The sequence below is a fragment of the Melanostigma gelatinosum genome, assembly GCF_949748355.1.
Source record: "Melanostigma gelatinosum genome assembly, chromosome: 6".
NCBI classification, from domain to species: Eukaryota; Metazoa; Chordata; class Actinopteri; order Perciformes; family Zoarcidae; genus Melanostigma; species Melanostigma gelatinosum.
In genome coordinates, this window is record NC_136639.1 from 17,026,443 (window position 1) to 17,040,238 (window position 13,796).

General features: G+C 41.4%; 1 protein-coding gene across 1 annotated transcript in view; it reads right to left on the reverse strand.

The window, feature by feature from the left end:
- The window catches only part of grid2 (glutamate receptor, ionotropic, delta 2), a gene marked incomplete at both ends in the record, with an annotated part of 423,012 nt that overhangs the window by 141,693 nt on the left and 267,523 nt on the right, over positions 1-13,796 (reverse strand). The window contains one exon of the mRNA XM_079271038.1: positions 3,513-3,566. Coding sequence (XP_079127164.1) covers positions 3,513-3,566 — 54 coding nt within the window. The remainder of the gene's footprint in view (positions 1-3,512; positions 3,567-13,796) is intronic.

Here is a 13,796-nt window from a genome sequence, read left to right on the forward strand (position 1 = left end):
TTTTTGGTATATAGTGAAAGGAAGCTTCACGGTCTGGTTTACATGCTACAGCTGCACACTCAACTGTTTTCTGTCAACACTTTCACTATGCTAAAGCAACTCTCACTCTCTGTACTGACAATCCATGTTTTAACAGCGTTATTCTCATTTTTTTTCCATTGTTTGTCCACACATTGTTAAGTGTCAATATTGTTTAACCTTAATCTTACATTGTTTTTAGGTTTATTGTGTAACATCTGCCTCTTGGGACTACAGATGAAAAATAGCCTTTTGGCTAACTCTGGCACATTTGCAGAAATGTTTTTATTAATGTGCACTGTCCTGTTCAAATAAACCAATAAAAAAAGAAATACCCTGGAGGGATTCAGGTTTCTTTGCCGGTGTTGTGTCGAAGACTGTTTCTCTGTCAGTGTGTGTCTGTTATGCGTATGAGGCAGCGATTGGCTTTCAAATTTGTGACGTACCAAATCAAGCTTGCCCGATACTTTTGAATAAGATTAAGATAAGTGCACCCTTCAGTGGAGGAATGTGAAAACACTTCTTCAGTGACAAACTTTGCATGGATACAAGTCAGTATATTCAAGGTCAGTCATGTTAAGGAAAACACATCTTTGAGTGAAGGGGATCTTTAAGCTCTCTCTGTTCCACCATCTCTCTCTTCTCCTTCCTTCACATTTGCACATCTGTTGTGTCTTCCGCCTCCATCTCCCTTTTCCTATTTTGGCAAAAGACTGTTCAAAAACATTGTGGTAAAGTCAGTTGGGCTGAATATCAGTGACTAACTATCTCATTTTGTCTGGCTAAATTGGTATTGTTTTTTTTGTTGCATGTTTGCATGAACAGCTATCACAAATATCCTATATCTCTACTTAGCAACGTAGACAGCATTTGATGCATATATATGTTGGGTAATGAAATGTGGGTGGAGGTATCTGAACACCAACCGCAGTGTCCACATTTTCAGAAAGGGCCACAGCATGTATGCAGACAGCATGAGCAGAGAGATGTAAGATAAATTGGCCTTCTGTCCCGCCTATCTGGTCTCCTCTCATCGCACTCACTTTACTGACTCGGTTCTCGCTGTATTTGAAATTACATCTTAAACTGTGGCGCGACATTCGGTTGAGAAGCAGGAGAGCATGAGACAGAGTCTGACAGCATCATGCCAAAAGCATGAGAGTTGTCAACACTTTGATGTAAAGGGACTGAAGTACTGTATGTGTCAGAATGGTGGGACACTTTTGACTGTAAGTGTTATACTAATTGATTTCACATAATAACATTAACACTACCAGCTTCTACTGTTCCCACAGATATTTGTGTTCCTTAATTAGAAGTGGTGAGCTGCGAACAACTTTCTTTTTGCAATGAGACGATTACAAGTGATAACCAGACTGTATGGTAGCCACAAGCCATACATACTGTTTAAAGGAGTTAGGGGTACTCGGAGTTGTGTTGTTGTCAGTTTATATCTTTACAGTGAGATTGAGAGAGTCCTCTTCCTCGGAGACTGCAATGTTGGACCGCTATGTTTCTACAGTAGCCCACAGCGGACAAACCCAAACACTGGCTCTAATGAGGGCCCTTCACATCTTTACCTGAAGATCACCTTAGTTCTCCAACAGACTTGGAAAGGGTCTCATTTGACTTATTAAAGAAAGAAGCAGACTTGGTGCTAATCACAACTGCTGGCATTTTATACTGTAGATATATATATTTTTGTATTATCTATAACTGTAATAACAGCAAGGAAACATATCTCAGTGATATTCTGCCGTTGCTTAAACATACAAACTGATGGAGCATCGGCCAGCCAGACTGCATTTCACCGTCGATGTCTCAAAGGCAGCAGGTACAAAGTGTTACAGGCGGCCTGCTGCTAGACTATACAGTCAGGCTGCGGAATGACATGTCAGACCTCACAGAAAGCTAAGCAAAGAGCTGGTTGCTGCCAGGAGGCCTGAAGAGTGTTAGACAATACCAGATGCTTGACAGGATGCGAAGCAGTCGATTAGACAGCTAAATGTGACTTCATCCTACCAGGCAGTCGAGTAATGACAGACAACTCTGCCAGGAGAGTGTAAGACCACAATCGATTTTCTTTTTTTCTTTGAAGTGAGCAGAAAATCTCTGCATATTACAGTATGCCATTTATTTAAATTAGCGGAGGAGACACATTTAAATGGCATAATAGTCCTTGTATGAAGCCAGTAAGTAATACAGAGTGGTTGTTTTGAACAGATTTATCCACTTTTTTTTTTTTACCTCTGAGGAGCCTGCCATCTACATTAAAGTGCAGATGCAGGTCTCGTTCTCTCCCCTCACTCTCTGGCTGCATGAGCATTTAACCAAATGCAAAAAAAACACAATACTGGGAGGTTGTCTGAGTTACTTGCGGGGATTGTGACAATGTTGCTGCAGCCTCTCATCCATATCAAAGAGCACAAAATAAAAACCTTCATGTCACAAGACTAACATTCTAAAAGTGAACATCAGAAAATAATGATTGGCTCTCCCTGCAGCTTTAATGGATGTCATGCATACTAACATTGGTTTCAAACAGAAATACTTTCTTTGCATAACTGAGCAAGTAGTAGGACTGCTGAGCCTTGCAGCACGTGGCAGCATTACAGGCTATGACTTGAACATGGAACAGGGAGCGAGAGAAACGACAGTACACGAGAGGATCTGAGGATCTTCTCTTGTTTTGTACCAAGCAAGGTTTGCCATTGGCCCTCCAGTAAATGTTTTTGTTTTGCATGTGTACATGGTTGTGTTTGCACACTTGCTCTTGTGTGTGTATGAATGTGAGGCAGCATGGAGCCCCTGCTGTGTCCTGCCAGTTCACTGTAATGCCCAAGGCTACCAAGACACAGTGCATGAGCTACTGTGGCAGGATCAGCGATACAAATATAGCTGATCCTGCTGGTTTTGAAAAAGGCACTTCACATAACACAAGATCAAAGATGAGTTCCTATTCAAAACGAATATGAAAGTGGAGCCGATATAAAAGTTGAATTCTTTTTTTCTCTTATGACCAACAGTCACCGTGATTGGTGATTGACAACATGGGCAAAATAAAAGTCTTCGAGGCACTTTGTGGACTGTCAGATCTTGTCTGCTCTCGTTAATCCAGAAAGGCATTAATATTTAAGTAGCAATACTGATTTTGAACCGGGAATATATGCTCATCCAAAGGAGTTCTTCCAAGGTCACTTTTGTCATCTCTGATAATTTAGTGCTTGCATACAGAGGCTCTATCTGGTGAGCATTCAAACAAATATATACAATCTTTACTGTATTGTTTTTGCCAGGGGACACAGCAGCTGAAGCTCACTATAATAAACCAAACTGTCATCGGCCATTAACTCTAGTCTCTCCTTTAAAGACAATGGAGAGATTAGAGTGGCTCTGGATCTAAAACCATAACTATTCCTGGGATAATTGAAACAATAAGGTGAACTGAAGGCACACCAGGTACAGGATCCATAAATCATTGCCTCGACACTCACCTCATTAATCAGGATCCAGTGGCAATCGAAGGCCACCAGGTTGGTCTCCACCACCTGCAACACAACAAAACACACAATCACATTTAGAATTCAGAGAAAAAAGAGATGTCATTGATTTGATAGAAATAAGGGAAATGACTTAGGAGACAACAGTTCGTTATTTTATGTTATAAAGAAGGAGAACTTCCTTAGTGTTGCCTTTAAATATATTTTCTTGCTCGGATAATGTAATACATGGAAACTGAAGTGTGAATATTATGGGAAAGAACATTATGGAAATGTGCAAGGCTGAACCCCAGTGTGAAGCTTGAGCATACGTGATTTGAGAACACTTGTATCAAAAGGTGCTCAAGGTATCAGTCAAACATCTTTTCAAACACATGCAAATATGGCGACCCTTGATCGTGTGTCTCTGTCCTCGCCCCTGTCTCTGTTATTTATACACACACACACACACACACGCCTACAAACACACACACACACACACACACACACACACACACACACGCACAGCCACGAATAGTATGTTTCTGCACTGGGAAAAAGAGGAGCTTTTCCATTAATTGTTGATAACATAACTGAAATTATTTATATGTGTCAACTCTTAACTACACTATTGTTAAACACTGCAGCAAGGACACTTTGAAATGGTGCTGCCGAGACGACAGAGAGAGGAAAGGCCAAGACATTTGGAGCCCCAGCAAATATACACATCATGAGAACAGCTGCTTCTTGAACTACTACAACGGGAAGGTCCCTCTCTAGCGCAGCCCGGAGGTGATTACATTTCCTTAATCAGTGCTTTCGCATTTAGTTTTGCTCTCTCTGCCCAAATGGGCAGGAGCATCAAAACTGGACACAAGCTACACAACATTTAGAAAGTAGAACATGGCTGATGGATAGCTAAAGGTATACATGTGTAAAAAAACATAAATGGTTTAAGAACCTAAAAAAGTAGGGAAGCAGAAACTAGATTGGAGTTTTAGTGGAGCTCACCGGTTCTCTTTCTCGGCTAACTCAAACCAAATAGTACATTTATTGATTCGTCATTTATTATCCGCTCTTCCTGGTCTCGTCCATCGTCTCTATCGATCGGCTCATCTTTTACCCACCTATCTCTTTACAAGTGTATTTCAAGGCGTATCACTCCATCTGTATCATTTACTTTTGAACATGAGGGTTCAACCTTGCTTTCCACAGAAGCACCCATATTTGCACCCTGCCAATCCCACTCAACCCTTCATCTGTGCTCTCCCCCCTTTAATTGCTCACTTCTCGCTCTGACTGCCACCGGCTCCTTTCCTCCACCCCCCTCCCTCCCTCTCCTTTTGGTGTAAAAAAATACAGTGCCACTCGTATATCATTTGCTGTAATTGTTTAGGTGACTATAGCGCCGTGTGTCATAAAACACTTTTTAGCCGTAAACAAACGGCAACAGCTGGAGAGAGCTGACGGAGCGTGGCTAATAGTGGTTTAATCTCCCACAGAGTCTTCATAAAGCTTCATCATTGTATCCTCAGCGGCTGCCGTGAAACACTTTGTCCACAGGAAACATGGTTGCGACACACAGACAAGGAGTAAGGCAGGGAGGGGAATGATGGAGAGGGATACAAAAAACCCTAATTCTTCTTTTCTGACAGCATCTTTGTTCGTCTCTACTCTTACCTACTCCCTAAGACTTTACCGTGGAAGATAGCTGAAAACAAAACAACGAGAAGCACGAGAATACTGGCGCTTATTATTCTTTTTTTTGTCCTCTCATGTTGTTTCTGTCTCTATCTGCTGGAGCACTGCACAAACACAAACAACAAACAGTGAAGGGCAGCGATAGGAAATAGAGAGACGAAAGGACAGAGGTTTGGCAAGCTGTTTTTTCTGTTCTCCACTTCTCTGCCTGTTTGCCCTGTTCCCTTCCCTTGGTGCTCGTTCAGGTTCTAGATGATATTTACACAAGATTATGAAGAAAACTAACTTCCTAAACATGGAAAATGCACAAAATGTCTGCATGCGCATTCATTTGTGCCAGCGATTGTCCATGTAAAGCAATGTAAATATGTGTATTATGAGTTTTTTCTCATGCATGCAACCGTCGGTGAGTGTTTCCACTTCTCCCACGTCTGGGCAGATGTTTCAAGCTAATTAGCGAAAGGGCAGACTCCTAACACTAGACGTGACTCCTTAGGGGTTGGAACCGTTCAATTCTCTCTCTCTCTCTCTCTCTCTCTCTCTCTCTGGCACACATCTAACATCTTAAACTGCCTTTTTTGTGTGCGTGTGCATGCGTATTTGTCCACACAAGCTTAACAGCCCTTTTAACAACTCAATGCCAACATGGCATTCCCTTAATGCCGCCACAGAGATCCTTCTGACCTCTGTGACCAGCTCGACAAAAGCTTCGTTTCTGCTCAGTTCTCACTTTTTGAAGTCAGAAGATCAAACAAACACCAGCTCTGTGGTCCGGGACGAATCAAATCACTCAGTGTCAAATGTAACGAAGCCTTTTCTCAAAGTCTGAAAGCAGATATGAGAAGAATACGACTTCTGTGCAACATTGTACCACCGTGCACCCCCCGAGTCTCGTATGGGTTTTAAGGAGTAGCAGCGGTACCGCCAAACACCATTTTGATCTTGTAATGACCTCCGTCCGCATGTCACTCCTGAAGGAGTCCAACAAAGAGAAAATCATTGATTCTGGCAAACGGCTGCTGTTGGCTGGCATTCAGAGTCGAGCTTTGCTGCTCATGCCGAGGCCTGACTTGACAGGAGCAGGGTCGATTCAACAATATTGTGCACACACATTGCATTCTCACACACATACATAAGTATACAAACCACAACACTCTTTAGACAATCAAATGCACCATGACATACAGGTATATACACTGGGTAGTATACAGTGTATCCATGCTTGTGTTTCTGTGTGTGAGGGAAAGAAATATTAATGCAAAAGCAGATTATTGCGTAAGTACATTGTGGGGTAAGCTTGAAGAGGGAGAGTGGGCGTTGCTATTGAATAAAGTGCTCTAAATTGAAAATTTGTTGTGTAATTTAATTTCATGCACGATTTGTGATCAAATCAAGCAACCAGCCTACAGCCCAGGCTCTGAACTAGGAATAACCAAGCCCAAGTTGTGAAAGCACAGACACGCACACACAAAGGTTACACGAAGGCAAACATCTAAAAGCACAGATCCATTTCTACCACTCCATTCCCTCACTGTCCACTAATGCAGTATTCGCCCTCAGAAAAGTCATTTTATTTGCTGTGCTATACGGTTATGCATCCATTTACGCGGTGAAAACAAAAATGATGCTTTTGGATTACAATAGTTAAATAGTGTTTCTCTGACTACATATGTGCGTGGGGGGGGGGGGGGATAAGGAGTCTGAGTCTGGGTCTATGGTTTCGGGAGTATGATTACTGAAATCATCTCAAACCTTCCATTCCACCGAAATGCTGTAAGATGGAAGATAAATATACAGAGAACCTAAAACATCAGAAAAAAGGGAAAGAAGGCGGGCAGCGATGAGAGACCAATGGAGAGAGAGAGAGGAGATGCTGAAAAAAACAAAAGAAGAGGGACTGGAAGTTTCTTGTGATTACTATAATCCCCAGAAAAGTAACCCATGTTCTGATGTCTTTCTTTATTATGTTTCCTATTGCTGCAACACTTTAAAATAAGGTACATGAACTATCAGGCTACAAAGGAATGAGGCACCAGTTCTTTGCTATAGGCAACTTAATACAATTCAGTTTTCTATGTTCACACTTAAAAACTCAATTGTATCAATCAATGAGCTATGACACCTCTTTGCACCTTCTCTTTCATTCCAGTCTCTCATACCTAATTACAGACTCTTTCCCTGTGTCTAATATGCATGTCTCAGAACACTTTAAAACATTACCACTCCTAAAAATAAGGAGAGGAGATGGAATTTTCGCAAAGGGAATTGAGCTGTAAGTGCATGCTAACTGATGAATCTTCTCCCCCATACATCAAAACAGCTGCTACTCCCACAGCGTGCCTTATGCATGTTTGAATGGGTGACTTCATGTCAAGTGTGTGTGTGTGTGTGTGTGTGTGTGTAGAGAGGTGATGTCAAGCAGAGGGCGGCGCATTATGACACTGTTCTGCTCTTTTGATTTCCATACTTGGCAGAGGAGCACTGAGCGTTGATTGATGGCGTGCAAATACACACACTCACAAGCAAGCACTCCACTGGCATGCATCCTGTTAGCACATTAGCTGCTAAACTCAAGCCTGGTGTTTGTCCCTTCTGCTGCCATGCTGTAAGAATAACCAAATACACCCTGCACTCACATCCTCATTAACAATCATGGCAAACAGATGAGATGATACCTGCATGTCATGCGGAGACATTAACTCACCCAACACGCATGTACATACACGTCTGGGATGTGACAGCTGTGTCTGAGGCCGGGACTTGTCATGTTAGACACTGTCGTTGGACAATAACATTGTGTAGTATGACTTGTTACTGCAGGACATGGCTTGAGTGCATAAAGTGCAGACACTGAAAGCCAAGTGGAGCGACGAGCCCAAAACGTTTTCCCCACCGGCGGACACAGAGCAAATACACACAGCCAACAACAGACAGTAACTATTGTGTTTCATTTTCAAGGCATCTGTGTCTTGTCTATGGTTTATGTTCACAATAATTCAGAATACGTTTGGTTGTAAAAGTGGAACTAAACCTCTTGTCTTCAAAAACACTAAGAATGTAAGAGAATTGAAAGGTTCAGGGATCCTTAAGTAAGGGATTAACGGAATATAATACAGTTGGGCCACTGAGACATAAAAGGTAAGCAGTCATGGTAGTCTAGAGTAATGGCATAACATTAAATGAAAGTGTTCAGCGACTGAGTTGGACAAATGGCATATGAGTAATAAAACCATTAAAGGGCAAGGGCTATAATTGTAAAGTGTTGATTTTTACCTTTGAGAGTCACATTCTACAATGTTCTGTTGCATCTCACGACCTGATTGTCACACTCCAAAATAAAATTAACTAGAGTTACCGCCTTGCACGTTGCCGTCTCCGCCAACTAGGCAAGTTGCATTTTACATCCATGTCCATGAACTTCATAATTTTATCCTTTTTAGACATTTGTGCGAAATTCTCATTCTGCCCAAAAACGATTTTACAGGTCAGAGTAACTTTCAACCACCAAATTCTGATCACCCTTGACTCGAGGTTGACGTTTGTGTCAAGTTTGACAAAGGCGTTCCTGAGATATTGCGTTGACGAGAATGATTACGCTGAAAACCTAATGCCTCGGCACAAGAAGTTCACCGATGAAATAGCAATGTACTGCAGATCACTTCTCCAGCCTCTAGTAGTCATCGTGCATGATGGACCTGCTGAGATGCACTCGCAACAGAGGAAGCAGTAGCTGAATGCTTTCCATGTTTTTAGGTATGAGGCGTTTGATTGATCTCATTCTGCACTGCAGCTTACAACAGAGATGAAGCAAAAGAAGAAGTGTGGAAAGTGGGACAAACAAAAACAAACAAAGATTTAATTAAAAATACTTTGTAGCGGTTTTCAGTGAAATCATTCCATGTAAAATCTAAACAGAGTTGAAAGACCCTGACTTTTATCTATAGCATTGCAGTGCAAAAAGGGATATTTCTCCCGGAAACAGAGAGCAATGTAATAAAGTACTGGTCCTGGATGCACTGGACCGTACTATGACATGAGTCAGAGGGGTATAAGGCCTGTGTGATTCCTCCCAACAACTAATGGCTCTAAATTACCACCATCATTGTCTGTTTAATTAGTCTGATCCAGCTGTGGTCACACACCAACAATCTACAGAGTCTATAAAGGTTGTGCTTGTATGCTAGTGAGACAGAAAGAAGTGGGGGCAAAGGAGAGCGAGAAAGAGAGAGATATTAAATAAACCAGATTGTGTCCATGTGTGCGAGTGTGTTCATTTATGCGTGTGTGGTTTTTTTTTTCTGTGATTGCTCAAGAACATAGTCTCTTTTGCAAACCCAATCTGAAAAGGTCTTGCTCCATCTCTCTCTAACCCACACAAGCACACACACACAACAGAGAGCCGTCACACTCAACAAAATCCAGCAAACCTCATGTTGACAAGGCCTCGCCCTGCTCCCCAATGGCATTATTGATCAATCGCTTTCTGATAATAAAAAAAACATGGAGAGAAGGAAAAAAGAGCCATTCACTTTTTTTTGTCCTTCCAGCAGCCATACATTCCGCTCTCTCTCTCTGTATCTCTATTGCCCTCACTGTCTCCACTCTCTTTTTCTGGATGACATATAACATAATGCTAGGACAGCGAAAGACTTTGATAGTATGTGTTGTGATGGCAAAGGGTAACAAGGCCAACATGGAAGACATCCATCATCCGTGAACTGTGTTTGGCTGTGTTGGTTTCTGTGTTCGCCCTATGAGTGTGTGTGGGTGTGTGTGTGTGTGTGCGCTGAAGCACACAAGGCTTTGCGGGTATGTGTGTGAATGTCAGCCTTTCAGTGTATTGATCAGACCACAGATCCACAGAGACACACACACACACACAAGCATTGCCATACAATAGCACACATGCACCACGAGCAGCCCGAGCAAATATGACGATATGCAACCTGACATTTCGATATGAACTGATCAATGGCTGGAACAAATAGAATAAGCTGTTATTCAGAGGTCTAAACACTTTGTGTGTGTCTCTGTCTGTGTGTTCTTTAATTGATTTACTAACTCTTTTGTTCCAGCAGTAAAAGGGAGATTGTTTTTATTTCATAGATTTAGTATGCAGGTCCATAACCCATATTACATTTCCATCTACCCACGACATACAAACTTAGATTCAGTTCACAAGCTCATTCCATTCCATTGTTTCTGTAATTCATTTAAAATTCATTGCAATAATGGGATTTGACTGATCATTAAATGAAGGCATACCACATTGCCAGGAAAAAAATAACATTTCAATGTTTAATTGTCTATTTTCGGTGTCTAAAAATACCCTTGCTGTAAACATCAGGCTGGGTCGCATAAATACATATTCAAAGAGCTTCAACGTTGAACCTTGAGCCAATCCTTGACTGAATTTGGAAAGATAACTTTCTGTCTACAATAAAACGTTTTGGCTGGCAAGCCTGTAATAACTTAATATAACCAAACCAATGAATACTTTATTTGAAAATACTTTTTGAAAAGCCGCTACCATCCTCAACTAGAGATGACTCTTCCCTGTGACGGCTATTTGATCAATATCCTGCACTACTACTACAAAGAGCCATTAGATAATAGTAGCTGTAAAATATTTAACACTTTTCTGTTTGCTGCTGCCTGTAATTGAATCAAGGATATTATTCACTTCCCTGCATTTCTGAATTTTACGACTATTTTATTTCTTAAGTGCACTACAAGTTCACTGCAACTTTTATTCAATTTTTAGCTTTTTAATGTTTCAATCAATGTTCTTAATTGTTTTTAAAATCTCCTTGCCTTATGTTTTGGTGCTTTTAATGGCTTTATGTGAAGCACTTTGAATTACCTTGTTCAAATGTGCTACACAAATAAACTTGCCTTGCCTAATGAGACTCTGTACACTTAAAATATCCCAGCACCCAAGCACAGGCCAGTAGTTCCAAGTAAGGCTGTTTACTACATCTCCATCAATATAACTTTAAAAGTAGAATATGAGCCAAAATAATAGACAATCATCTTTAGATTACAGGCTTGTAAAACCATATTTACGAGAAAAGCGGCAACAAGAAGAAAATACCCAGCATTGGCTCAGTGGCCCAGTTGGTGATACGTCATGTCAGTTCGGCGAAAAACAGGGCAAAAGAGAGCAGAACGCAGGCAAATTAAAAGATTGACCCTTGCCCTACGATGTCAAAAAACATACCAGCTGAAATGGCCTGTGGCGAGGTCAGATGGGAGGACTGGAAGGTTGTCTGTGTACGCGTTTGTGTGTGAGAAACTATGAAAGCAAGACAGATGGAGATGGATGGATGGGCAGACTGAGAGAAAGAAAGCATGAAAACCTTTGTGTGAGGATACTTGCGTGTCTGTGATAGAGAGGGCGAATGAACTTATGTGTGTGTGCGTGTGCAGACCGAGCTGCTGAAGTGTGTTTATGAGCCTGCTCTGCCTCTCCAGGTTGACTCATCTTTGACCCAATATACTGTATAATGAAACCTCTACTTCTTTTCATCTGTCTGCAGTCAGTCCGACTGTCCATCCATCACTCCCTCTCCCTGCCTGCAATATGTGAAAAGCACAGCTCGGGTCAACTGTTCCTGACACAAGATATGGGCGATATCTTCAAGTGTCAATCACAAAAGCACACACATACTTCACACTACACACTGTCTAGACGTACACATTGTACTGCCAAATTCTTCTCACTCCCAAAGCGGTGGACGGTGCTCTTCGACGTCTAAAGGATACACATACATGTGTCTGTGTCAGCGTGTGCAAACACACCCTTGTCCTGATTACAGGCTCAGAGCAACTGACAACATATAACGTCTGAAATAGACTCGTCCAAAGCAATTTACAAAAGACAGAAAGACACACACAAACCAGATGATGTTTCAACCACAAAACCAGTAACCACAAGGCATAAATGATGTTTTTAAATTCAACAGCAAGGCTGCATACATACACAAGTCAAAAAACGGGTCGCAGGATGAAGGGTTGGTGTTTGAGTGAGCAATTGAAGGGAATAACCAGCTGGATATGGTGGAGAGTAGCAGATGTTATGGCCCTCAATTACACATCTGATCAGGCCTCCAGGGGCTGAAGCAAATGCTAAAGTTGCCAGCCAGCGGAGCTGACCCCACTGTGAACTCATGTTTTACAGGTAACTCTGGGGGCTGATGGGGGCTCCACATAATTCAGCTCATTTTAAATCCTTATAATCAAGTTTTTTTTTGTTTTTTTTCTAAGCTTTAAATGATAAAAAGACTTAACATTATAAGATCATTTCAACCGGCATTAAACGCTGTCAAGGAAGGCTGTCAGCTGTGAAATTGAGTTACTAATTGCATATTTAATTAATTCAGTTCAAAACAATTGACCTCTAGATATTGCTATATTGTTAAGATAGTTTTGTTATTTCTGAGATAAATGTGTCTTGCTTTCATCAGTTAATAGCCGATACAACTTTTGCTTTACTGAGATATGAAGCAGCCATTTTACAGCAAATTAAACTGTTTAGAAGAAAACTAAAATCATAACCACATGTACATTACTGTCTTACGTTAAATACATGCATACTGTGTATCATTTAAGAAAGAAGAGGTGATGTACTGTATCATAGAGTAACTTTAAATAACTGACACCAAAACAGACAACTCTCTGAACTCAATCGTTTGATCTTGTGACTGTGACTCCTAATCCTTTGTGGCCACAAATTCTCAAAGGACTAACAGCCTTCAATCGTCTTTCTTCAACTGGGGACAGTCATTCTATCTATTTAGGAGAGCTGCAGAGCTGTAATCATCAGATCCTGGTTCCAGGAGGCATTGAACAATAAACTGCTACGCTCTCCTTGTGCATGAGTACCTTGTTGTACACCTAATAATGCTAAGTTGAAGCTACAGCACACCTACTGACAAAAACGAAAAACTCATTCACAAAGACAACTTGTATTCTTATTCTGAGAGCATGTAGCATGCTTCATGAATATGTCATTGACGCAAAATCAAAGCCATGGGGCACTGTGCTCTAAAACCAAAGCAAAGCTGAGACAGAAGATCAAGTGACCCGAAAGAGAAATTTCACCTTCACCTCCCAATTATCAAATCATGTTATTCCTGCATTTCCTGCTGGTCTTTTGTGGGAGGGAGACAGTTTGACCCTGAGCCTAGAAGTGGACAAACATGTTTTCATGCGTATCATTTACATGTTTGTGTCTCTGAGAGAGGAAGAGAGACAGCTACACCCTTGAGTACAGAAAGAAAAGAGAAACCCACGGTGTTAACAACACACCGACACACAGTCTGAAGAGAAAAATAAAAACAGCGCATGATGGGAACAGGAGGAGGGAGAAAATGAGAGCTAAGGGAAGGGGAAACAAGGAAAAGGAGACAGCAAAAGGAAGAGGTGAGATGAAAATATAAACCACAAGGAAGCAGTAAATAGGCTGTCTGCCTAAGAATTACGCCCTTCCTTCTGGCTCATTGGGTACCTTTAGAAATGCTGGAATGCAGCTGCTCTGCAACTTAGGGGGAAATGCAGTCCAATCTGTCTCAGATATCACACATGACAAACAGACTA